Genomic DNA, 23,804 nt, shown 5'->3' with positions numbered 1-23,804 from the left:
CCCTAATGGGTCCAAGAAAAATTATTTTCAGGTTTTATGCAGCTTTCTCATTTTATAAGAATGGGAGTGATGATTTCCAAACTCTTTACATGTCATAGCTTAAACTAGAAGTCTCTACATTTCATTTTTATGTCTATAAGATTGGCCCAAGCAGTGTGCTGAATTCCATACTAGCACAGTCAATTCCATAAGGAAGGTTTTCAGTCATCACTTGAGAACACCAACTGCCCCATCTCTGGGCGTAACTATTTATGCGGTAGTTTGATTCTCTCTTTGGGGTCACTTACATCTCTTAGTATAATTAGGATTGGAAGGGTCACTATTGTTATAGTTTCTCCAAAGTTACCTACCTAGAAGCCTCTCCTTCCTGTTCCTGAGGATCTCCAGGACAGTGGCTCATATTGCTACCAGTACTCTCTTTTCAAGACGCTTTTCTTGGCCAGGCGGGGTGGCTTACACCTGTAATCCCAGCACTTTGGGAGGCCGAAGCAGGTGGATCACCTGAGGTTAGGAATTCAAGACCAGCCTGGCCAACATGGCGAGACCCTGTCTCTACTAAAAATCCAAAAAATTAGCCAGGCGTCCTGGTGGGCACCTGTAATCCCAGCAACTTGGGAGGCTGAGGCAGGAGAACCGCTTGAACCTGGGAGGCAGAGGTTGCAGTGAGCCAAGATCATGCCATTGCACTCAACCTGGGGAAGAAGGACTCCATTTCCAAAAAAAAAAGCTTTTCTCTCTGGACTGCCTCAATATAGGAGAGAATTACAGCCCTACTTCCTTGTATTGTGCCATTTCTTCATTCACCATCATGCCACCTTACAAGGTGAGGGTAGCTTATCTGAATTCATAGAAAGTTTAATGGTTTTAAAAGTAATTGCAAGGTAGAGGCAAAATTTTTTAAAAGAAATCTGTATACTAAATATATATTTCAGATAGTCTAAGCTAAAAGCACCAAAGAATTTAAGCCTTCATTACAAGTCATGATTATTCAGAAAAGAACTCCTCTTTACCTTCTTATTCATCGTATCATCAACAATTACTTATTGGATTCTATTTCAGTTTCTCTTCCACATCCTAGAATACAACTATGAACCTCTCCCTCCATTTGAGACACCTAACATCCTACTCGCAGAAATTAAAAAGACCCCCAGGACACATCTCCAGTATATAGCAATAAATTTATCATATACAGTAATCTGTTCTTGCAGAATTCAACACAAGCAAGAAGTCCTTAGCGGTCATTGGAACCCCAAGTCTGTAGGAACAATTCACGTGTGAGCACTGTGTGTGAGCACATGAAAACATCCACTCAGAGGTCCACAGCAGCAGCAAATGTGAGTGATAGGCATGAATGTTAAGAGTTTTCTCAATATATAGTGAGTCACTCTTGGAACACACACAGGCTCACACATTTTCACTTCTCTAATTGCAAGTTGTTCCTTTCATAATGGAAACTGAACTTTATTATTATTTAGGTGATGGGCTAATAGTTGAGACATGTTTCTTAATGACACTTTAGATAAATAAATACATAAAATCTCTAAAATTTTCCGTTGAACAGCCTTCACATTCTTACACAAGACCATTCTCAAGTCTCAGATTTGAGAATGGGGAAGGTGGGCACTTTCTCAGTTCTACGCATGTGGTGAAGAGAGGGAGCATTTAGCTCAGTCATAACTACACAACTAGATAAGATATGGAATGGGCAAATTTGAAGAAGGAAATAGTTGAGGAGACAGAGAGATAAATAGAGGTAGGCAACTGCATTTTCCTGTGGCAAACAAATCTCTGAGTTTAAGATGAAATTACATTAGCCTTGGGGTAAAATAAAGTGAGTAGAATAAGCTTCACTTGGAGAAATCAGCCCAGCAGGGCTGCCAGGTTGCACAATTCTAGGCGTACCATGCTCATGGTGTTTAATGTGAAAAGCCTTCCTTGGAGTACAGTGCCATTTACATAGATTGCAATGTGGATGATGCCCCGCTGGAGTTGTGCAACACAGCTTGTAGTGACAGAAGCCTTTAGAATAGTAACAATTTTAACTTTCATGTAAATTACTTGTAATTGTTACTTTCTCTGGAAAGTCTTCCAAAATCAGCCATCCCCTGCATCTGATGCTAAGTTAAATGTCTTTTTTCAACGTTTTCATAGTGCGCAGTGTACTGCTATCATAGCTCTTATCACACTGTCTTACAAAAATTGGGTTACTTCTCTGTTTCCCCTCCTAATTGTAAGCTCTGGGTCTTTTCTCTCTCTGCACCAAAGGTTCCAAGCACAGTGTCTGGAACAAAGAAAATGTTCAGTAGATGTTTCCTGAATTAAAAGTAAATTATTCTCCATAAAATACACCCAATTGCTTTGCATTTATTCCTAATATTAATTTGTTGTCAGTGTAGTTTGCAGAGAATGCACTATGCTGCTGTTTATTAAATTAAATATCTGCTTGAAGTAGCATATTAAAAATTAAGCTTAGTTAAATCTCAATTTCCTGTGATCATTATATAAGTTGCTCATTGCTGCATCTCATATTAGCTTGGTTCAATGACTAGATAGCAATTAACATGAGTGCTTAATGACCACTTTCCTATTTTGATATATTACTAATGATACTTACATTTTAAAGTGCTTTGGGGTTAATTATAAATGCTTATAATTTGCCTACCCTTCTGGCTGACAGCACATTCTTACACCTAAAAATATGATGAGTACTCCAGACCTGTGTAGCAAGAAGGCTGGTCTACAGAGGCTCAGCAATCAGCATTTCAATTCTTCAGTTCTCTCAACTCATCTCAACTATTTTTAGAATCTATATTGTAGCATCGATAATGCAAAAAAGAAAATATTTTTGAAATGTGATCCAAACTTTAAGTGTTTTGTGATAACAGAAAAGAACATATTGTTATTCGGCAATTATAACACTCCCTTACCAACAGGGATTTAAGGGGTAAGGCAATGGTCTCTCCTTGTTTTTTTTTTTTCTCTCTCTCCCTTCTGATTTGCACCTATACTCATGCTGCTTCTTTTGAGACTATTTATTTATTTATTTATTTTTTGAGACAGAGTCCTGTTCTGTCACCCAGGCTGGAGTGCAGTGGCGCCATCTCAGCTCACTACAACCTCCTCCCAGGTTCAAGCAATTCTCCTGCCCCAGCCTCCGAAGTACTAGCTGAGACTACAGGCACATGCCACCACGCCTGGCTAATTTTTTGTATTTTTAGTAGAGACAGGGTTTCACCGTGTTGGCCAGGCTGATCTTGAACCCCTGAGCTCAAGTGATCCTCCCACCTCAGCCTCCCAAAGTGCTGGGATTACAGGCATGAGCCATGGTGCCCAGCCTCTTTGGAGGCTATTTAAAAATTGACTTCTCCAGCAGATGATGCTGTGATTCTAAAGTAGCTGACAACTCGGAAGATGCGTATTATTTACAGGAAGTCATTAAACAAAATTTATCTCTTGGATATGAAATGAATGTCCAGATGTAGAAATGCAACTATCACGGTTTTTTTCTTGTTTTCATAGATTCTACATTAATATAATAAAAAGCTGAAGTGAAGCTGCGTAGTTAGATTGCTCTCTCTCATTTCATACACTCAACTGTCTTCATAAACATTGCTATAAGTTCAAACTAAATTATAAACTTTCCAGTCCATAGCAATGTATCTCATTTCTTGTCGACTTTCTTTTTTTTAATTTAATTTTATTATTGTTATACTTTAAGTTTTAGGGTATATGTGCACAATGTGCAGGTTTGTTACATATGTATCCATGTGCCATGTTGGTGTGCTGCACCCATTAACTCGTCATTTAATATTAGGTATATCTCCTAACGCTATCCCTCCCCTCTCCCCCCACCCCACAACAGTCCCCGGTGTGTGATGTTCCCCTTCCTGTGTCCAGGTGTTCTCATTGTTCAATTCCCACCTATGAGTGAGAACATGTGGTGTTTGGTTTTTTGTCCTTGTGATAGTTTACTGAGAATGATGATTTCCAGTTTCATCCATGTCCCTACAAAGGACATGAACTCATCATTTTTTATGGCTGCATAGTATTCCATGGTGTATATGTGCCACGTTTTCTTAATGCAGTCTATCGTTGTTGGACATTTGGGTTGGTTCCAATTCTTTGCTATTGTGAATAGTGCCGCAATAAACATATGTGTGCATGTGTCTTTATAGCAGCATGACTTATAGTCCTTTGGGTATATACCCAGTAATGGGATGGCTCGGTCAAATGGTATTTCTAGTTCTAGATCCCTGAGGAATCGCCACACTGACTTCCACAATGGGTGAACTAGTTTACAGTCCCACCAACAGTGTAAAAGTGTTCCTATTTCTCCACATCCTCTCCAGCACCTGTTGTTTCCTGATTTTTTAATGATGGCCATTTTAAGTAGTGTGAGATGGTATCTCATTGTGGTCTTGATTTGCATTTCTCTGATGGCCAGTGATGATGAGCATTTTTGCATGTGTTTTTTGGCTGCATAAATGTCTTCTTTTGAGAAGGGTCTGTTCATGTCCTTCACCCACTTTTTGATGGGGTTGTTTGTTTATTTCTTGTAAATTTGTTTGAGTTCATTGTAGATTCTGGATATTAGCCCTTTGTCAGATGAGTAAGTTGTGAAAATTTTCTCCCAATTTGTAGGTTGCCTGTTCACTCTGATGGTAGTTTCTCTTGCTGTGCAGAAGCTCTTTAGTTTAATTAGATCCCATTTGTCAATTTTGGCTTTTGTTGCCATTGCTTTTGGTGTTTTAGACATGAAGGCCTTGCCCACGCCTATGTCCTGAATGGTATTGCCTAGGTTTTCTCGTAGGGTTTTTATGGTTTTAGGTCTAACATGTATGTCTTTAATCCATCTTGAATTAATTTTTGTATAAGGTGTAAGGAAGGGATCCAGTTTCAGCTTTCTACATATGGCTAGCCAGTTTTCCCAGCACCATTTATTAAATAGGGAATCCTTTCCCCATTTCTTGTTTTTGTCAGGTTTGTCAAAGATCAGATAGTTGTAGATATGCAGCGTTATTTCTGAGGGCTCCATTCTGTTCCATTGATCTATGTCTCTGTTTTGGTACCAGTACCATGCTGTTTTGGTTACTGTAGCCTTGTAGTATAGTTTGAAATCAGGTAGCGTGATGCCTCCAGCTTTGTTCTTTTGGCTTAGGATTGACTTGGCGATGCGGGCTCTTTTTTGGACCCATATGAACTTTAAAGTAGTTTTTTCCAATTCTGTGAAGAAAGTCATTGGTAGCTTGATGGGGATGACATGGAATCTATAAATTACCTTGGGCAGTATGGCCATTTTCACGTTATTGATTCTTCCAACCCATGAGCACGGAATGTTCTTCCATTTGTTTGTATCCTCTTTTATTTCATTGAGCAGTGGTTTGTAGTTCTCCTGGAAGAGGTCCTTCCCATCCCTTGTAAGTTGGATTCCTAGGAATTTTATTCTCTTTGAAGCAATTGTGAATGGGAGTTCACTCATGATTTGGCTCTGTTTGTCTGTTATTGGCATATAAGAATGCTTGCAATTTTTGTACATTGATTTTGTATCCTGAGATTTTGCTGAAGTTGCTTATCAGCTTAAGGAGATTTTGGGCTGAGACAATGGGGTTTTCTAGATATACAATCATGTCATCTGCAAACAGGGACAATTTGACTTCCTCTTTTCCTAATTGAATACCCTTTATTTCCTTCTCCTGCCTGATTGCCCTGGCCAGAACTTCCAACACTATATTGAATAGGAGTGGTGAGAGAGGGCATCCCTGTCTTGTGCCAGTTTTCAAAGGGAATGCTTCCAGTTTTTGCCCATTCAGTATGATGTTGGCTGTGGGTTCGTCATAGATAGCTCTTATTATTTTGAGATATGTCCCATCAATACCTAATTTATAGAGAGTTTTTAGCATGAAGCTTTGTTGAATTTTGTCAAAGGCCTTTTCTGCATCTATTGAGATAATCATGTGGTTTTTGTCTTTGGTTCTGTTTATATGCTGGATTACATTTATTGATTTGCATATGTTGAACCAGCCTTGCATCCCAGGGATGAAGCCCACTTGATCATGGTGGATAAGCTTTTTGATGTGCTACTGGATTCGGTTTGCCAGTATTTAATTGAGGATTTTTGCATCAATGTTCATCAAGGATATTGGTCTGAAATTCTCTTTTTTTGTTGTGTCTCTGCCAGGCTTTGGTATCAGGATGATGCTGGCCTCATAAAATGAGTTAGGGAGGATTCCCTCTTTTTCTGTTGATTGGAATAGTTTCAGAAGGAATGGTACCAGTTCCTCCTTGTACCTCTGGTAGAATTCGGCTGTGAATCCGTCGGGTCCTGGACTCTTTTTTGTCAGTAAGCTATTGATTATTGCCGCAATTTCAGAGTCTGTTATTGGTCTATTCAGAGATTCAACTTCTTCCTAGTTTAGTCTTGGGAGGGTGTATGTGTCGAGCAATTTATCCATTTCCTCTAGATTTTCTAGTTTATTTGCATAGAGGTGTTTGTAGTATTCTCTGATGGTAGTTTGTATTTCTGTGGGATTGGTGGTGATATCCCCTTTATCATTTTTTATTGCGTCTATTTGATTCTTCTCTCTTTTCTTCTCTATTAGTCTTATTGGTGGTCTATCAGTTTTGTTGATCTTTTCAAAAAACCAGCTCCTGGATTCATTAATTTTTTGAAGGGTTTTTTGTGTCTCTATTTCCTTCAGTTCTGCTCTGATTTTGGTTATTTCTAGCCTTCTGCTAGCTTTCAAATGTGTTTGCTCTTGCTTTTCTAGTTCTTTTAATTGTGATGTTAGGATGTCAATTTTGGATCTTTCCTGCTTTCTCTTGTGGGCATTTAGTGCTATAAATTTCCCTCTACACTCTGCTTTGAATGTATCCCAGAGATTCTGGTATGTTGTGTGTTTGTCCTTGTTGGTTTCAAAGAACATCTTTATTTCTGCCTTCATTTCGTTATGTACCCAATAGTCATACAGGAGCAGGTTGTTCAATTTCCAAGTAGTTGAGTGGTTTTGAGTGAGTTTCTTAATCCTGAGTTCTAGTTTGATTGCACTGTGGTCTGAGAGACAGTTTGTTATAATTTCTGTTCTTTTATATTTGCTGAGGAGAGCTTTACTTGCAACTATATGGTCAATTTTGGAATAGGTGTAGTGTGGTGCTGAAAAAAATGTATATTCTGTTGATTTGGGGTGGAGAGTTCTGTAGATGTCTGTTAGGTCCGCTTGGTGCAGAGCTGAGTTCAATTCCTGGATATCCTTATTAACTTTCTGTCTCGATCTGTCTAATGTTGACAGTGGGGTGTTAAAGTCTCCCATTATTATTGTGTGGGAGTCTAAGTCTCTTTGTAGGTCACTCGGGACTTGCTTTATGAATCTGGGTGCTCCTGTATTGGGTGCATATATATTTAGGATAGTTAGCTCGTCTTGTTGAATTGATCCCTTTACCATTATGTAATGGCCTTCTTTGTCTCTTTTGATCTTTGTTGGTTTAAAGTCTGTTTTATCAGAGGCTGGGATTGCAACCCCTGCCTTTTTTTGTTTTCCATTTGCTTGGTAGATCTTCCTCCATCCTTTTATATTGAGTCTATGTTTGTCTCTGCACGTGAGATGGGTTTCCTGAATACAGCACACTGATGGGTCTTGACTCTTTATCCAGTTTGCCACTCTGTGTCTTTTAATTGGAGCATTTAGTCCATTTACATTTAAAGTTAATATTGTTATGTGAGAATTTGATCCTGTCATTATGATGTTAACTGGTTATGTTGTTCGTTAGTTGATGCAGTTTCTTCCTAGCCTCGATGATCTTTACAATTTTGCTTGATTTTGCAGTGGTTGGTAGTGGTTGTTCCTTTCCATGTTTAGTGCTTCCTTCAGGAGCTCTTTTAGGGTAGGCCTGGTGGTGACAAAATCTCTCAGCATTGCTTGTCTATACAGTATTTTATTTCTCCTTCACTTATGAAGCTTATTTTTGCTGGATATGAAATTCTGGGTTGAAAATTCTTTTCTTTAAGAATGTTGAATATTGGCACTGACTCTCTTCTGGCCTGTAGAGTTTCTGCCAAGAGATCCGCTGTTAATCTGATGGGCTTCCGTTTGTGGGTAACCTGACCTTTCTCTCTGGCTGCCCTTAACATTTTTTCCTTCATTTCAACTTTGGTGAATCTGACAATTATGTGTCTTGGAGTTGCTCTTCCCGAGGAGTATCTTTGTGGCATTCTATGTATTTCCTCAATCTGAATGTTGGCCTTCCTTGCTAGATTGAGGAAGTTCTCCTGGATAATATCCTGCAGAGTGTTTTCCAAGTTGGTTCCATTCTCCCTGTCACTTTCAGGTACACCAATCAGACGTAGGTTTGGTCTTTTCACATAGTCCCATATTTCTTAGAGGCTTTGTTCATTTCTTTTCATTCTTTTTTCTCTAAACTTCCCTTCTTGCTTCATTTCATTCATTTCATCTTCCATCACTGATACCCTTTCTTCCAGTTGATCGCATCGGCTCCTGAGGCTTCTGTATTCTTCATGTAGTTCTCGAGCCTTGGCTTTCAGCTCCATCAGCTCCTTTAAGCACTTCTCTTTATTGGTTATTCTAGTTATACATTCGTCTAAATTTTTTTCAAAGTTTTTAACTTCTTTGCCTTTGGTTTGAATTTCCTCCTGTAGCTCGGAGTAGTTTGATCGTCTGAAGCCTTCTTCTCTCAACTCGTCAAAGTCATTCTCCATCCAGCTTTGTTCCATTGCTGGTGAGGAGCTGCGTTCCTTTGGAGGAGGAGAGGTGCTCTGCTTTTTAGAATTTCCAGTTTTTCTGCTCTGTTTTTTCCCCATCTTTGTGGTTTTATCTACTTTTGGTCTTTGATGATGGTGATGTACAGATGGGTTTTTGGTGTGGATGTCCTTTCTGTTTGTTAGTTTTCCTTCTAACAGACAGGACCCTCAGCTGCACATCTGTTGGAGTTTGCTGGAGGTCCACTCCAGACCCTGTTTGCCTGGGTATCAGCAGTGGAGGCTGCAGAACAGTGGATTTTCGTGAACCACGAATTCTGCTGCCTGATCGTTCCTCTGGAAGTTTTGTCTCAGAGGAGTACCCGGCCGTGTGAGGTGTCAGTCTGCCCCTACTTGGGGGTGCCTCCCAGTTAGGCTGCTCCGGGGTCAGGGGTCAGGGACCCACTTGAGGAGGCAGTCTGCCCATTCTCAGATCTCCAGCTGCGTGCTGGGAGAACCACTACTCTCTTCAACGCTGTCATACAGGGACACTTAAGTCTAGCAGAGTTTACTGCTGTCTTTTTGTTTGTCTGTGCCCTGCCCCCAGAGGTGGAGCCTACAGAGTCAGGCTGGCCTCTTTGAGCTGTGGTGGGCTCCACCCAGTTGGAGCTTCCTGGCTGCTTTGTTTACCTAAGAAAGCCTGGGCAATGGTGGGTGCCCCTCCCCCAGCCTCGCTGCCGCCTTGCAGTTTGATCTCAGACTGCTGTGCTAGCAATCAGTGAGACTCTGTGGGCATAGGACCCTCCGAGCCAGGTGCGGGATATAATCTCCTGGTGTGCCGTTTTTTAAACCCGTTGGAAAAACGCAGTATTAGGGTGGGAGTGACCTGATTTTCCAGGTGCTGTCTGTCACCCCTTTCTTTGACTAGGAAAGGGAACTCCCTGACCCTTTGCACTTCCCAAATGAGGCAATGCCTCGCCCTGCTTCAGCTCGTGCATGGTGCGCTGCACCTGCTGTCCTGCGCCCGCTGTCTGGCACTCCCTTGTGAGATGAACCCGGTACCTCAGATGGAAATGCAGAAATCACCCATATTCTGTGTCGCTCACGCTGGGAGCTGTAGACTGGAGCTGTTCCTATTCAGCCCTTCGTCGGCTTTCTTAAAATAGTCTGTACAATGTCCATGGATAGTATTCAATGATTATTATTAACATATTATTTATATTAAAAGTATGTGTTTTAACTTTCTGAATTATTTAGCCTAGCTAATAATCCTAAAATAAGATAATGATGGTTATATGCAATAGAAAACTAGAATGCAGTTGGCATTTTGTTATAATACTTCAGCAGGTGTAGCCAAAAGTTTATAGCTGTTGTCATGATGATTTGTTGACAGCTGTCCAGCAAAACAGTTCAAAAAGATGATTTGCACAGGCCAGCTTCAAGGAAGACATGATCGGGGGAGCAGGCAGTCACCTTAGGGTTGCGCAAGTAAGCGTACAAATCTAAAAATTAGAAATCAGAAAGATCCCAGTGGTTCATAGACTTTAAAATTCTCTAGAATAGATCATTGCACTGAACGCAAATCACATCAAAAATGAAAGTTATCCTCTTATTATGACTACTATTCCTGCTTCAGTACCTAAGATATATTTGTGGATTAATGTTGACTGAATAAGAAATGACAAAGCTACTGCCACCACAGCATCAGAAAGAATCTGAATGGGAAATAAGAAGTTGGCTACCTTTACAAACACATCTCAGAATGGATACTGATGGTGTCATAATTTTGTGGGCCACACGATTACGTTCTTCATTCATGAATGAATTTAGCATTTTGTTATAAGTACTAAAGTGATATTTAATTATAGAGTTAAAATTGGCAAAATGGTAAATAATTTAGAAGTAGAATATTTGTTTATACTTGATTAAATTGTTTTGGTCATTATGTGTCATTTCACTCCTTGCCTTTGAATAAAGATCCTCATTTTCATTTACTCTTAGCACACTTCAAGAAATGCAATTAAAAGCTGATGAGTAACCAAGATAGTGTTACTGGGAATGAGGAAATATTTACTTTCTGTAGAGTGCAAATTAAATATGCAGATTTTGTATTGAATAGATCACAATTTTACACAAATCGCAAGCAATGTGTTTGAAAGGCCAAGCACTAATAATTTGTTGCCCAAACAATCGTTTTCAAGTTCCCTTTATCATTTCTCTGTACCTCAATTGAATGAGTCACTCATATTAGATTGCTGGTCTTATTAAGAAATCCATTCTGTTGAGTATCTTAGACATTTTCAATAAAAGATCTTTTTTATCACTTTCCTATTTACATTGTTCAGATGCATTTAACTTGAGTATTTTGTCATTTAGATTAATAACTCATCAATCTGTTATTGCAACCGTTCTTTATGTTACTTTTCTTAGTGCTATGAAATGTGCAGTTTTGAATCTCTGAAATGTTGTAAACGACCAGATTGCTAATTGCCTTGGATGCTGTGAAAAATAATTACTCCACATTATTTTTGATATTTAATTGACAGTGTAATGCATTTAACTAAAGACCTGCAATAAACTATTTCTAATTACTGAGGGTGGTGGAGTGGAAAAGTAGGCTGTAAAACTTTACAAGGGAAACAATGTTTCTCCATTATGTTAAAAGTCATTGTTGATATGACTTTTTCAGAGACAAAACATTCTCCCAAATAAGAAGTTCTAGAAATCTAGAAACAGTTGTGGAATATTTCTACTCATGACATAGTAAGGATTTTTTTTAATTATTACTTTTTAATAGATTGTACTGGTGATAGATGTCATATGCTTAATTTATTATACTTGCAGTAAATTTTTTTTCAGATGGCATAACTTTATGAGAGAGAAAATCATGGCACTGCCAGAATGAGTAATATTTATCACTGGCCTGTATTCGATTTATTTGGCTTCTGTAGGACATTTAGCTGAAAAGCTATGCCAAATTTTAGATGTCATTGAAATATGTAGATATTATCAGGAACCAGGTCTGTTCTTATTTCTTGAGGTAAGGACTTACTGTTATAAGCTGGCCTCTGAAAATAACACTTAGAACCTGGCACAAGGAATTCTTATTGTCTACTAGTGTCACAAAGAGAGATATAAAATATGTTAGGCCCTTTGAAAAGATGTATACTCTTTCTATTGTCCTGTGACTCTAGGATATTAGTAATAATCAGCATATTCTTCTTTTCCTCCTTGTAACCTCTGGTTTTTTAAAAAAGTCTCAATTAGTGTTATATTGTTGATTTAATTTTGAATATATATATTTTCCAAAACACAGCTAAAATAAGTGACCTGTTTCAGGGAATGTAAATTATTTTCAGAATTTCAGAAATTGAAAAGGGATAAGAGGAAGGAGAAAATGCTGGGCTGGTGTGAAGCGATAGCCCGTAACCCTCACAGAATTCCAAACAACACGCGAACACCCGAGATCTCAGGGGATTTGGCTGACGCCTCACAAACCTCCACATTGGTGAGTGGAAAGTTACTTTACCTCAAATTGGCTTATATGTAAATAGAATGCTAAAGAAATGTGGAGAAGATGACCTTATAAGTAAATGTTATCATGGTTTACAACAGTATTTGCATTTGTATTATATAATATGTTCATATAGATTTGGTTAGTTAATAAACTAATAAAAATACCTTAGTGACATATAATATTAGAGTTTAATTCCAATTAAACAACTGTTTCTCTTTTTATTAGTTTGGACATCATCTATTTATTATGTTAGTGACCTTAAAAATAATTAAAGTTTATGTTCTTGGATTCTGTACTGAGTAATGAAATCATTGGAAGAAAAGTAAGTACAGAGTCATCTAAAGATGATTGAAAGAAAATCGGAATCCTACTTTCTTTTTTTTTCTATATTTTTTCTAAAAATGTCTCAGTAATAGAATCAAAAATTATAATTTTCACAACAAATTGTGAATTACACAATGGCAAAAATAATTTGAAGACCAATTCAAGAATGTATTCCTCCATGTTTTGTTTTCTGCGATATGTTTAAATGCTGAGCTTTAACTAGCTATCATTTTCCAGGGATTAGGACAAAGCACTCATTAGCAAAAGGAGTTTTAAATGTTCTTTGTTTAGATTTGGCTGTAACATTCTTCATTTTAACTTAAAGGAGGAAAATTCCGTTCGGTTTCCAGGTTTTAAACTAATATTAGATATATTTTAATTATTGTTTTACCTTTTTACAAGAATGAAAGTGTTTTGATTAGCCTGATTTATTAGCAGTTGAACATATAAGTAAATATGAACAAAGAATCATTCAGTTTTTTTTACTGTTTATTTTGTTTTATTTTACAATTTCTATTATTTGACTATCTTCATATGTTTGGGCTGCTATTACAAAATACCATAAACTGGTAACTTATGAAAAACAAAAATTTATTTCTCACAGTTCTAAAGTCTGGAGTCCAAGATTAAGGTGCTGGCTGTTTTGGTGTCTGGTGAGGGCCTGCTTTTCTGATTCATAGATGGTGCCTTTTCACTGTGTCCCTACATGGTGAAAGGGGCAAACAAGCTTCCTCAGGCTTCTTCTATAACGGCACTAGTACCATTTATGAGGGCCCCACTGTCATGACCTAATCACCTCCCAAAGGCTCCACCTCCTAATACCATCACCTTGAGGGTTAGGATTTTGACATGAATTTTGGGAGGATGCAAATATTCAGACCTTAGCAGTTACACAGAAATAACGACCTTGAATTAACCTTAGTGAGTCAATATTAAGAGAAACCATCTGAAAGAATAGGCTTTCACTTGATAAAACATAGAAAGAGAAGTGAGAATCTTGCTTAAATCCTGTCCTTAAATTGTAAGGGGAGGGCTGAAGATATGGAGAGATGTGTGCAAAACTACTGGATATTCAAAGTTTTAGGGAATGGTTTCCTTTTGAAATTGTCATCTGCATTGTCTCATCTCACTCTAAAATGACTTATGTGTTATATTTGGATAGCATAAAACTGTGGGGCGTGCGTTAACACTACTAAAACATTGTATTATATAATATTTATGCGTACAGCTGTACTTTGTCAGGTATCATACTATAACCAAGCATTTTTAAGTAAGAAAAAATTACTGCTCCTGTGCTTTAGTGCTTAACTCCTATTTCATGGAATCATAGATCAAAAACCATAAAAACTGAGCAAATTTTTGGACTGGCTTTCTACCTATAATTGGGTAACCTAATAATAAACCTAATGACAGCTTTGTTTTACAGATTGCACTGTGGCCCAGGAAAATTAATTGACATTCCTAGTGCCACTTATCTAGTAAATAATAAAAGGGTTACTAGGAATGGGAATTCTCAAAACAATGCTTTTTCTACTACACCTCATAATCTCAATTTCTTGATGACATTTTCTTCACATTCAAATAATTTTAATATAAAGAAAAAGATATCAAGTTACCGATGGAATTAAATCCAGTAATTAAATCTAATGCTGTATTGCAGGGATAACCTCTATACACTTTAACATATAACCCCCAAATCTCAGTTTCTTAACATATAAAATAAGAAATTTCTTCCTTGTGTTACGGGCTGATGTGCGTTGGCCTGCTCTCCTTGGAGGTTCACTGCCAAATCATGATTTAAAGATCCAGACTCCTTCCATCTTTTGATGTTGCCTTTGTAAGCACATGGTCACGGGGGAAATGGAAGAGATTGTGTGGAACATCTAGCATGGGCCATTATGGAGCAGCCTTGAATGCATGGACATCCTTCCATTTCAAGCCCAACTGAGCTGCAAGGGAGGCTGGCAAATGCTGCCTTTCTATGTGGCCAGGAAAAGGAGGTGGAATTAGTGGGCATCTAGCCCATCTCTGCCACAGTCCATTTTACTGGTCACCAGATATTCATGTCATGTTCCATTATCTCCAGAAAAGAGATTATTACTCTTCACGAGTGACAATTCAAATTCTTTCAGTCACTAATTTCAGCACAAATCTGTGATCTCTGGTTAGCCATTGTCCTCATCAAGTGATGAAAATGAATCACCCATGAACAAATTACCTGCATTTTGCAATACACTTCCCACACACCCAATATAAAAGAGAAGCATAGGAAAAGGGAATCCACAATAAACCGTGATTCTTAGATAGAGAAAGAATCAGGTACACATGTCAATCACAGGCACAATCCTGCTGGAAAGACATTATAAAGTCTCCCAATCTAGAGGTCAGAGAGGATCTTTGAATAAGCTCTGACCACCTCCCTGGGATATCTTCCTTGTCCATAGTTCCCTCTAGCCTCTGGATATGACTTCTCAGATGTTTCTCTTTTCCCGTTATTCTACTTAACCATGTTTGAAGTGCCTATTGAGAACTATATTACCTTAAATATTTTTTCCTGTTTGGGGAAGATAATGGGACCTAGAGTTATTTTAAGTTTTAAACATTTAAGTGTTATATTCCAGAGTCCTGGGATTTTAGTACTACAATTCCCTGAGATCTTAGTAGGGTTTGCTTTGAGTCTGTTACACAAATGGAACTTTTCACTGGGCCTTTGTTGTTCATTGCCTTCATCAATGCCATGTTCCACCATTTGGGCTTTAGAAGAAGCCAGCCGTTTTGCTCAATCAGTCCTGGAAACTTCTGTATTCTGTTTCTCTATGTATCTGCCTTCACACTAGCCACTCAATGTTTCTCTTGTAATACCCTGCCAAATGTAGCCAGTAATAGTCAACACACACTATTAAAGTTTCGTTTTCCAATCTCTTTTGAGTATTGCCAGCCCAGCAGACTCACTGTCTGCCTCACTAGTTAATTCAAACAGCAGTTTTGCCAAGAGTTTTGACAAAACATTATGCAACTAGAAGGCTTTCTACCTTTGAAATCAGTTTCCTTTCTGCCCATTGCCCAGCTATTAAAGAAATGTTACATATTTTAGATGTTTGCTATGGTGGCATAGGCTTTGGCTTCAAATTTCTGTATTTCAATAGTATAAAAATTGGAGTACAATCAGGAAAACAGAAAGAAAACCAGCAATTTTAACAAAGAGAATATAATATGCAAAAGTATTTAATGTGGTATTGGAAAGCTAAAATGTCAAAAAGGTTCACAAGTTTAATATCTGAAGAAGTAACAACCACTCATACAGAAGAGTAACAGAGGCAGGAGGCTGGAATTGTCAGAACCTGAAAGGCTAGAGGACAAGCCCGTCAAAACTGTGTCTCGGGCCTCTGAGGAGGAGTACATCTCCCCAGATACAGGTACCTCAGGGGTTCCGAGGTGGGATCCTGTGGATCTAGGACCCAGACCCCTGAAGGGGGTACACTTCTCGATTTTTATACATTTGGGGTGGTGGTGGTGCAATAAAGATAGTTCAGCACATGTGAAATAAACTTAGAAACTGGACCCAATGTCCATTGCTGATCTAACGAAGCATTCCTGCAATGACACTGACAGAAACAGGATAAACAAGAATGAGTCCTTTCTCCTCCTGACCTCTAGTTGCCTTCAGGACTACCATTGGCAGAACCAAACCAAAAAGTTAGTGGCAAAGAAGAAATCTGGTTTGAAGGCTCCCAGCTTTAGGATCTTGAGGTAGAATATAGAAAAATGGGTTTAGTGCCGAGAGGTAATAACTTAGTAATCAGTATAGAAAGTTAAGGATAGGAGCCTTAATAAATAAACTCAGACATTTCAGACTTAACATGATAAAGGTTTGCTTTTGCTCACCAGTCAGTCTGATACAGATAATTTGACACTCCAACCAAAAAAAAAAAAAATGCAGAGTTCTCATGCTGCTATTATATTATAAATATGGCTTTTAAATTTATCAGAGAAGAGAAAGAATGGGAGTGGGTAATCATGGAGATATATGGTTTAGGTTTGGAAGTGATATGCATCACTTCTACCCTGATACCTTTGGCTGGAAACCAGTGACATAGACTAATGGATCTGTAGGAATGATGAAACATACAGTGTTCTTATATAACCTGAATAGGGAAATTGAAAGCGTTTAGCCAGCCTCTATCACAAATGCATTCCTTCTTTGGTAAGTAGCCTGTTTATCCTACATTTCCATTTCATATACCCATGCTTTTGTTATTACTATTTTGCTGTCATCCAGAGCAGTTGAGGCTTTCCAGTACAAATTATATCCCATCTAAAGATGATGATAATAATGATGGTGGCTGATTATTATGTTCCAAGAACTTTTGTAAGTGCTTTACAAATATTCTCATTTTTAATACTTAACTACAATCCAGTGTAGCAAGTGTGATAATTACCCCTATTTTATAAATAAAGAAACTGAGGTATAGAGAAATTTTAAGACCTGTCCAAGGTGACTTAGGTAATAACTTGTGAAACTGGGATTCCAACAGTCTAATCAGTCTCAATCTAGAGGGCTACTCTATCACGTCTTTCTCAGGTTAAGGGGAAGAACACAGTCATTATTTGGATTGTACATATTTGACTAAACACAAAGATTATAAATGAGATAATAATTCATTGCACTGTGTCATAAAGACAAATAGGATCTTTCCTTTATAATCCAAGATTATACGTGTCTACTAGATTATTCTCTGCTCTGCGTTGACTGACTTATAGCCAGTCTCATATCTGTTTTCTGTATAGAATTCTCCATAACTGATCTGATTGAAAAGAATAGTTTTTGTTTCCTTTTTTAATCTATAGAGCAATTCATACTACCTGCATTTTAAATTCAGAAAATATTTATTGAGCTGAAAATCTTTCATAATGAATAATAACCTTGAGGGGTTTGGAAGATTATGCTTATTAAGCACATGTCCTCACAATTGTAACCTAAGGGCGGGAAGTGGCCTCATCTTGTATGACAGCCAGGGGAGAAACCTCTCTTTTAAATTTAGTGTAACACAATTTTACTCGTTAAAAACAAAAACATCTTATACTGACTATACCCTTAAGGAATTTACTGAATCAAATCAGAGTTTCAATATTAAATTTAAAATGAGAGCAAAGGAGATCATAAGAATCAGAAGTAAGAAGGTGAAAGATTTTATGAGGATTACAGTTGAAAAATCCATGGAAGTCAAAACAAGAAGATTAAAAAAATGTCATTTTAGATGGTCAGCAACGACTCCAGAGAAAATTACACTCCTATAATCAATGATGATTTTTTGAGGCTCCAAATAGACTGTAGTTGCAAAGAGAAAAAGAATAAAGTGTCACTCTATGTGTTTGATAGAGGTGACTTGCCACTTTCAAACATATATTCCTCAGCTCAGAGCACACTTTCTTGCCTGTGTATTATATTCCAGGATGAGATGCTTGTTGCTCTAGAAAAAAATTAAAGAGGAGAAACTAGATAAGAAACTCTCAAGGAGAAGTATGTAATAGTCATACATGAAATTAAAATGAAAAATGATTTGTAATCAGACATATATTTATAAAACTTTTCAAAGCAGTCTTTATGTCCATCATTTCATTACAGCTGCAGCCTATTGTAGTCAGATGCACACAACACAGATTTAATTATTCAAACAGATAATAAATAGGACTGTTAAGAGTTTAGGCAGTACACTCCAAATCATAAGAATTTAGGTCTTCTAATTTTTAGGTTATTTATACACAACACCCATTATAAGAAGTTGATACTGTTGTTTGCACAACACTAGTGGAAAGGCTATAACTCAGCCAGGTGCAGTGGCTCATGCCTGTAATCCCAGCATTTTGGGAGGCTGAGTCAGGAGGATCGCTTGACGCCTGGAGTTCAAGACTAGCCTGGCCAACATGGTGAAATCCCATCTCTAATAAAATACAAAAAGTTAGCCAGGCGTGGTGGCAGCCGCCTGTAATCCCAGCTACTTGGGAGACTGAGGCAGGTGAATCGCTTGAACCCACGAGGCGGAGGTTGCAGTAAGCCGAGATCTCACCACTGCACTCCAGCTTGGGTGACAGAGTGAGACTCCATCTCAAAAAAAAAAAAAAAAAAAGACAAACTGTAATTCGAAAAGGTCAAATAAAAAAAAAAAGGTAGTAGCAGGTAAGAAGGGAGCATTGGTGAGCTTGGGTTCTGTCAGATTTTAAATGCCAAGATTTTTCTAATTTAACATAAACAATCTCTAGAAATAAAACAAATTTACTGATAATACATGTTTTGCAAGTCAAATTTTCAGCTACTGAACCAAATACCTTCTTACACAGCCTAAGTATTAATAAAACAAGCAGCTAAAAATAATCATGTTTAATTTTGTCATAATCTTTTGTTTTCAAAGTAGAGTAGATGTGTTGAAAGCTAAAGTTTCAAACTTATGAAACGAAAGATCAAGAATGAAAATTATATACTTTTATTTTGACTTTTAGAAGTGTGTAAATGAATTTTATGTTTTAATTGAGGAATCTTATCATTATCAGCTTATTTGTTGTTCAAGTTCTTGTTACTCATAGGCCATTCAATTATCCTTTGTTTGAAGCTAAACCAGCCCACTTGGGTATTTCAATAGTATGGATGAAAGCAGCCCCTGGATTTGAGATTTTTTTTCTTCTAGAATCCCATTCTTTGTTATTTCATAAACCCTGCCAATTCTCTGGATATCATACAGAAAACAATCTGGCTTTCACTCAGTTCACTGTGCTCTGCTCAAGCTGTTTATGCATTCCACAAATTTTATTAAGTTTTTCTTATATTCCTTGAGCAGAGCACATGAACTGAGCAAAAGTGGGATTGTGTTTTTCTTATAAAGCTCTATTAAGTACAATATCTTATATATTAAACCTTTTCTGCTTATTAGAAATGCCATATGCCTTAAAATATGCAAGAACTAATCCTAAAGATCAAACAAGTCTAAGATGGTTTCTGTGATCAAAATACATTGTAAAAGTTTCAGAAACTAAAATGATTACAAAATTACATTCTGTTATACTAATATTCTGCCTTCAGTAAGAATCTAGAATATTGCAGATAGTTTCCCCAATGTGTATGGCAATGAAATGTAAATTTGTCCTTACAAAGAAACCAAATTTACCAGTTAATATTTACCAGTGACATCCTCCTCACTCTGTTCCGAGTTATTCCCTTCTTCTACTTTTAGTCTATTACAAGGTTAAAGGAAATCATACATCCACCTACAGCAAATGGACCAGAATTGCCCCGCAAACATAGCCTCTGTTGGAACCCAAATAAATGGTAAACAGAAAGAGGAGGTTGAATATATTAAATTTCTCAGTAAACCTATTGCCTTATTTCCAACAGACTCACCCTTATTTCTTTTAGTCTCTGAGCAAGGGGGCCAGTTTATTATACAGTGGCCTTAATGCATTCTGAAAATAAATCAGGTCAGAGCAGATAGAGTTTTCAGTTGTGTTTTTTTCTTCATTTTTCTCCCTCCTTTTAATTCTTATTCAATCATGTATCAGTTATTGTTTCCAATTGCTATTACAAAGCCTTTACAAAGTACTGCCAAAGGCAATGGTGAATGAAATCTAAATTTTTATTAGAATAACCATCACAAACAAATGAGAGAAATTAAGCAAAAGACGTGATGCCTTTTAAGAACTTTGATTTTTGTAAGAAAGTAAAATCATTAAAAATATAACCCAATGGTTGTTATGGAAACAGATTGAATTGGAGAATGCAAAGGGGAGACCGATGCTTTAAACTTCACGCCATGAGGAAAAAATTACATTAGCTGTACAGCTTAAAGTATCGTATTAACTTTAATTGTATAGTTACTGAACGATGTCAAAACATGATTATTCACAATAGTAATAATTGATCTAAAAATGCTCCTTACATGAATAAATCATTTCCTCTAAGGAGTAAAGTCATGAGATCATGCTCACAGCTGCTCTTTATCAAAATATGTCATGTCTGTGTGCTTAATTTAGATATAAATGAAGTTGTGAGTTCCTCCGAAAAATGTTTAATTCTTAGTGGTGGTTTAATTCTGCTATGTGTATAGTGTTTAGAACACTTTAGTTTTTTAATATCTTAATTTCATTATCAGAGCATCAGTGGGTGGGTACTCAAATAGAAGAGGCCCTATGTGTGTATATATGTGTGTTTCTGTGTGTGTGTGTGTGTGTGTGTGTGTGTGTGTGTGTGTGTAACTGAGGTGCATTGTTTCTCCCCATTCACAGATAACAAAGATGCCAAAGGTTTCTTCTTTGTCTTTGGTTTTGTGGGAATGTTTTTATGTTTTATAAAAAGGGAGCAGGCAGGACAGATTAGCCTGGTCTTTGTTGAGTCAGCTTGGTTTTGCCTCAGAATAAAAATTGTAACTGGAAATAAATGGGACCTGTTAGAATAGGACTACATAATCCAGAGCTGTTTCCATGTAAAAGATAAGTGAAATAAATAAATTATAGTTCTCAAAGAAATGTATATATCAAGGCACAATAATTAATAATACAATCATAATATTGTAATGCTCTCTCCAAGCCAAAGAATTTGGATGTGTACTTTGAAAGTTCGCAGCAACTCTGAAAGTAGGTGATAACTCTTCTCCTTATACAGAGAGAGAAATTAAGGTCCAGAAAGATTAGAAAAGTGGTGGAACAGGAACCCAGAGTCCTATATCTTCCCAGTCCTTTATGTTGCTTCATACAGAATATTTTCTTCATGTAAATATTTGATAGACAGTTAGATGACATAGCATGACGGTTCTTAACCTGGCACAATTACCCTTCTGATTCTCCATCTGCAACATACAAGCTTCTTAAGTCCATTATCAACCACCAGGTCCATTACATATTGCACTGTCTAATTAATGAATTGTTTAGTATTTGGCATTGTACATTGTTAAGTTGCAATTTTGGGCTCCATAGCTGTCTGTTATCATGGAACAAAATAGGAGTAAATGAATCACAGAGAAAATGAATGATTGGCTATATTCTCATTCAGAAATATTTCAATCACAGTAATCACCCAGTTGGAAAATATCTTCATTAATTTACCTGGCTACTCTATATTGAATCATTTATGTGCCAAACACTATACTATGCAACAAATACGCAGTTTGGTTTTTTTAAAGACACAATCCTTATCCTCATTAACCTAGTCACATTGGCCTTAGCAAATAATTTATAACGAAGTCCCAAAAAGCAGTTGCAACAAAAACAAAAATTGTTCAGTGGGAGCAAATTAAATTAAAGAACTCTGCACAGCAAAAGAAACTATCAACAGAATAAACAGACAACCTACAGAATGGGAGAAAACATTTACAAGCTGTGCATCCAACAAAAGTCTAATATCCAGAATCTATAAAAAACTTAATTCAACAAACAGAAAACAAAGAGCACCATTAAAGCATGGGCAAAAACTAACACAGGAACGGAAAACCACATACCACATGCTCTCACTTATAAGTGGGAGCTGAATGATGAGAACACAGGGACGTATAGCGGGGAACACATGCTGGGACCTTTCAGAGAGTGGAAGGTGGGGGTAGGGAGAGGATCAGGAAAAATGATGGGTACTAGGCTTAATACTTGGGTGATGAAATAATATGTACAACAAACCCTCATGATACAAGTGTACCTATGTAACAAAACTGTACTTGTAGCCCTGAAGTTAAAAGTTTTAAAAAAGAAGACAAATTGAAAAAAAATGAGCAAGGGGCATGAACCAACACTTCTTAAAAGAGGACATACAGGCATCCAACAAACATACGGAAAAATACTCATCATCACCTATCATTAGCGAAATGCCAATCAAAACCACAATGACATACCATCTCACACCACTCCAGAATGGCTATTATTAAAAAGTTAAAAAACAATAGATATTCTCACTTATAAGTAGGGGCTGAACAATGAGAACACACGGACATAAGAAGAACACACACTGGGTCCTGTCGGGGGCAGGTGGCAGGGGGAGAGAATTAGGGAATGCATGCTGGGCTTAATACCTAGGTGATGGGTCGATAGATGCAGCAAACCACCATGGCATATGCTTACCTATGTAACAAACCTGCACATCCTGCACATGTACCCTGGAACTTAAAAAATAATAATAAAAAAAAAACAGGTGTTGGCAAGGTTGCGGAGAAAAGTGAGCACAGATACACTGCTGGTGGAAATGTACATTAGTTCAGCCACTGTGGTAAGCAGTGTGGAGATTCCTCAAAGGACTTAAAACAAACCTGCCATTCAACCCAGCAGTCTCATTACTAGGTATATACCCAAAGAAAAATAAAGTGTACTACCAAAAAAACACATGCACTCGCATGTTCATTGCAGCACTATTCACAATAGCAAAGACAGGGAATCAACCTAGATACCCATCAATGGTGGATTGAATAATGAAAATATGGCACATTTCCACCATGAAATACTATGCAGCCAAGAAAAGAATAAAATTATGTCCTTTGCAGCAACATGGACGCAACTGGGGGCCATTATCCTTAGTGAACTAACAAAGGCACAGAAAACCAAATACTGCATATTCACACATATAAGCAGCAGCTAAACACTGAATAGGTGTGGACACAAAGAGGGGAAGCAATAAACACTGGGGACTACTTGAAGAGGGAGGAGGGCAGGGGGACATAGGTTGAAAAACTACCTATTGGACCCTGTACTCACTAACTGGGTGAGGGGATCATTCATACACCACACATTAACAACACACAATTTACCCATGTAACACACCTGCACATGCACCCCCTAACCTGAAATAAAAGTTAAGAGAGAGAGGAAAAAAAAAACAGAAAACAATGTGTATTCCCAGTAAACAGTGAAGAGGAGCGTGTGTCAAACAAATTCTTTGGGAATGAAACAAGGACATGTAAGTGTATTTGTATTCACTCACTTTACGAAACACAGGGTAGAAAAATAACATGAAAAAAGCAAATATTGCTAACATTTATAGAATACATACTACATGCCATGAGCACCTGACATGTTGACAACTCATTTAATCCCCACCACAGCATTATAAGAAATGTACAAACTCCTCATTTTGTAGAGGAAAAATGTAAGTAATTTGTCAAAGTTTACCCTGTAAGTAAATCAAATTTTAGGATCCATGCTCTAAGACACTCTTCTATACTGCAAAAAAATATGCTCAGGTAAAGATACAAATATTGACTTCATTAAAAAATAAGCTTAATTTAAATTCATATTTAACCATTACTAAAC

The 23,804-nt window shown here is 37.4% G+C and overlaps 1 protein-coding gene across 1 annotated transcript in view; it reads left to right on the top strand.

The window, feature by feature from the left end:
- MARCHF1 (membrane associated ring-CH-type finger 1) overlaps positions 1 to 23,804 on the top strand; it is an 861,096-nt gene that overhangs the window by 504,597 nt on the left and 332,695 nt on the right. The window contains exon 3 of the mRNA XM_003257921.4: positions 12,049 to 12,197. Within this exon, the coding sequence (XP_003257969.1) occupies positions 12,087 to 12,197 (111 nt within the window). The 5' untranslated portion in view covers positions 12,049 to 12,086. The remainder of the gene's footprint in view (positions 1 to 12,048; positions 12,198 to 23,804) is intronic.

This window comes from Nomascus leucogenys, chromosome 7b, assembly GCF_006542625.1.
Source record: "Nomascus leucogenys isolate Asia chromosome 7b, Asia_NLE_v1, whole genome shotgun sequence".
NCBI lineage: Eukaryota > Metazoa > Chordata > Mammalia > Primates > Hylobatidae > Nomascus > Nomascus leucogenys.
This window is presented reverse-complemented; position numbering and strand designations above follow the sequence as displayed.